The 3,153-nt window shown below is 31.2% G+C and overlaps 1 protein-coding gene across 1 annotated transcript; it reads left to right on the top strand.

Moving 5' to 3' along the window:
- Positions 1 to 164: 164 nt before the first annotated feature.
- On the top strand, positions 165 to 3,108 carry LOC109580147 (ubiquitin carboxyl-terminal hydrolase 47-like; the record flags this gene model as incomplete). Its single annotated transcript, XM_020001668.1, has 9 exons — positions 165 to 292; positions 341 to 429; positions 479 to 583; positions 642 to 740; positions 791 to 905; positions 964 to 1,079; positions 1,163 to 1,291; positions 1,638 to 1,845; positions 2,942 to 3,108. Coding segments are annotated over exons 1-9 (1,089 nt in total), but the record flags the coding sequence as incomplete, so codon positions are not given.
- Between the last annotated feature and the right edge of the window lie 45 nt (positions 3,109 to 3,153).

Here is a 3,153-nt window from a genome sequence, read left to right as displayed (position 1 = left end):
ATTATTTGAGATTACTTTCACTTTCTAGTAATGCTGATTCAGGTTAGAATAGTTTTATTAATTATATACTAGTTATATTGATTAACTAAAGCTGCTAGCAAAGTGAGAAGAGGAATGTGTTTTGAAATTGATGACTGCAAATTTCATCTTAAAGCAATGACAAGACCAGACTATCAGCCATTAGTAGATAATAAAAGAATAATAGAGAAATTACAAGAAAGAATAACATTAATGAATATGGAACTAATTTCTGAAAGAGAACACAATGAGAAGATTATGAAAGATATTAAAGGTTTTAATCATTATGTGTAACATCATTTGATTGTTGATATTTGAATAGATTTGACAAATGTTGAAGACAAAGAGACTAGTAATGAAGAGAATGAGTATGATAGTCTAAAGGATGAGGTGAAGGATCAAATATGTTCAGTAAGTAAAGTCAGACATAATAAGTAGATTTTATACTCTTTTTAATCAGTTCAAACTATATTGTAGTCATCCTTTTACTGGAGAATTAATGGAGTCAATACTTAAAGTACATAAAGATGAACTACTACCCACAGTACTGGATAAAGCTTATGAGGTTTATTACTTTTCGTTAAATTCTATTTATTCTTTCATTCTCCTCATTCCTTAATCAGTTAATGGAATTAGCTCCTCATATTCCTATTGAGAGATGTCGTTTAGTTAAATATGATTATGATAATGATTTACTGGAACAGTCCTTTGATCTTGATGAGGTATAATTACATATAAGTTTTGTCTATTCTAATTTTATTGTTATTTTTAGTTTCAGCACCAAACTATTTGGCAGATTGTGGGTGGGACTAGATGGTATTTTCTTTTTAAATTATTTTTAGAAACTCGTGACGAAAATGAAATTTTTGATAAATACCATGATGGAGGTGAGTTACAATATATGACAATACCTCTAATTACATGTACATGTGTTTGATGGTGTAGGTATTAATCTAAAGATATCAGTAATTAACCTGTCAACTGGTGAAATAGGACCAGCAAAACTAGTGAGAGTTGAGAAAAGTTGGACTGTTGAAGAATTAAAACAACATATAGGAGAAGTAATTATGTAATATACATGTATTGTTATTATATTGTTTGCCTTAATTCCCTCCCTCCATTGATTTGATGCTTCTTTCTCTAGTTATATTGTCTCAATTCATCATGCATTAGATTAGTAGTGAAGAATGATGATGATGATGTTACTGATATTAGTGATGTAGGATGTACTTTAGACAAGATATTCAGAAAGTCAACATACTTAGACAGACAAGTACTGACATTAATGCTGTAATGGAATATTTTGATGGGAATTTTGTTTGTGATTTCTCCAAAAAATACCATTAGTATTAGATATACATAATAGCCCATGTGTGTATGCAAATGAAGTAAAAATTACAAAATGGCTTATTTTATATTGAGAAATTTCCATGCACATGTAAATGCTAATTGAATTCACCAATATTAATTCACTACCAATATTTCATACTATAGCTATCATCAACCTATCATCATTTAGAATTGTTTTCTCACTTTCTTTTATTTGTACTCCTTTTCTCTTCTCTTTATTGTCTTTACACACACACACACACACACACACAAACACTGTTTCCTTTCAGTTAGTGTATGTATCATCAGATCCTGAAGATTATCAAAAAGAATACGAAGATAGTTTGATGTACAGATATGTTGATCTTTCTGTCAACCCAATACTACTGAGCATTACAATATTGCCTGGACCTGAAGCCACACCCACTACAACTAATGTAACTAGAGGAGGAATAATAATGAAAATTATATCAATGGAAAATAAAGGAAAAGAAAGAAGTATGACTTGTACTACCATATGTAGCCAGAATGTTTTGTGACAAAAAACTTTCGTGGTTTAGTGGCTTCCAGTCTATTTGTGGTTTTTATTTTCGTGGATCATCACTGAGTGATTGAAGCATCCACGTCTCTCATATTAACCTGCTAATATTCCATGTTGTCATTCCAAACCATGGAAATAACAAAAGTTTTTGGCCACAAAACTTTCTAGCTATGTGGCATATTGCAATTTTGTGCTAACAAGCAAAATTTAATATATAGGGAACTCTTTTTTTGAGGGCTATATTTTGTGAATTTGAGAATATTAGGGCCTTGAATAAAAAATTATAATTGCAAGGGAGTTTGTCAACATGTTACAGGGGATTTTAAAGTAGGGCTGGGACTAATATTGGAACATTTGAATGTTCATTTGTTAAGAAGAACATTGAGTGCTGCAGCAGGTATTCAAGTGTAAGTAGGTGGATTGGTAGGTGTGGTATGCACCACACCTACTAATCAATGACATACCATAACTTATTTAGTAATAAGATCTGATGTATAAATCATTAGACATTGAGCTATACACTCATGCAGGTCCTGCATTTAATTAAAGTGATCTAAACGGCAAACTAATTGATTAATAAGAATCTAATTCCATGGTGCAAACATTCAAGCATTTATTCATTTTGGTCAATAGAATGTTTGAATGCTAAAATTTTACATTTGCCCCCCCCCTCTATTTTAAAGTAAAGATGGCATTTTTGGAATGGTAGAGTTGATGATGTTTTTTGGATTTTTCCAAACTCTGCTGGTCCTCTGTCAAATCTTGTACCTCAGAGAGCAATTGTGTCAGTTAAAAGGTGTGAGGGAGGTATGATTTGCAAAATTTACTTTTGCTAAAAAGGAGTTTGAAATTTATAGCCCTTGAAAAAGAGTGCCCTACAGTATGTGGAATTTAATTTTGCTGGTGTAAGTGTGAGCTCTTATACGATACACCCATCAATGCTTTGTGGAATTTAATTGTGCATTTTTGTAATAAACAGCAATAGCAAAATTAAATTTCAGCAAATATTTCTAGCTATGCAGTGTTTAATTAATCATTTATTATTCAATACAGAGATACAGGTACTAGTTGATAAGAGAATAACATTAGCTCAATTGAAGGAGGAGCTAGTTCCACTGATTGGTGCACCATCTACTGGTTTTATAGTGTATGAAGTTAGAGATAATAATGAAGAATATGAAATGGAGAGACTGGATGAGATATTAAAATCTGGATCAAAGGTATATGTATGTGTGTTATTTTGATTAACTTCATAATTGTTTATA

Source organism: Amphimedon queenslandica, unplaced genomic scaffold (genome assembly GCF_000090795.2).
Source record: "Amphimedon queenslandica unplaced genomic scaffold, v1.1 AMPQUscaffold_13048, whole genome shotgun sequence".
In the NCBI taxonomy this organism is placed as follows: domain Eukaryota; kingdom Metazoa; phylum Porifera; class Demospongiae; order Haplosclerida; family Niphatidae; genus Amphimedon; species Amphimedon queenslandica.
The sequence above is the reverse complement of the archived record's forward strand: the minus strand, read 5'-3'. Positions and strand labels throughout refer to the sequence as shown.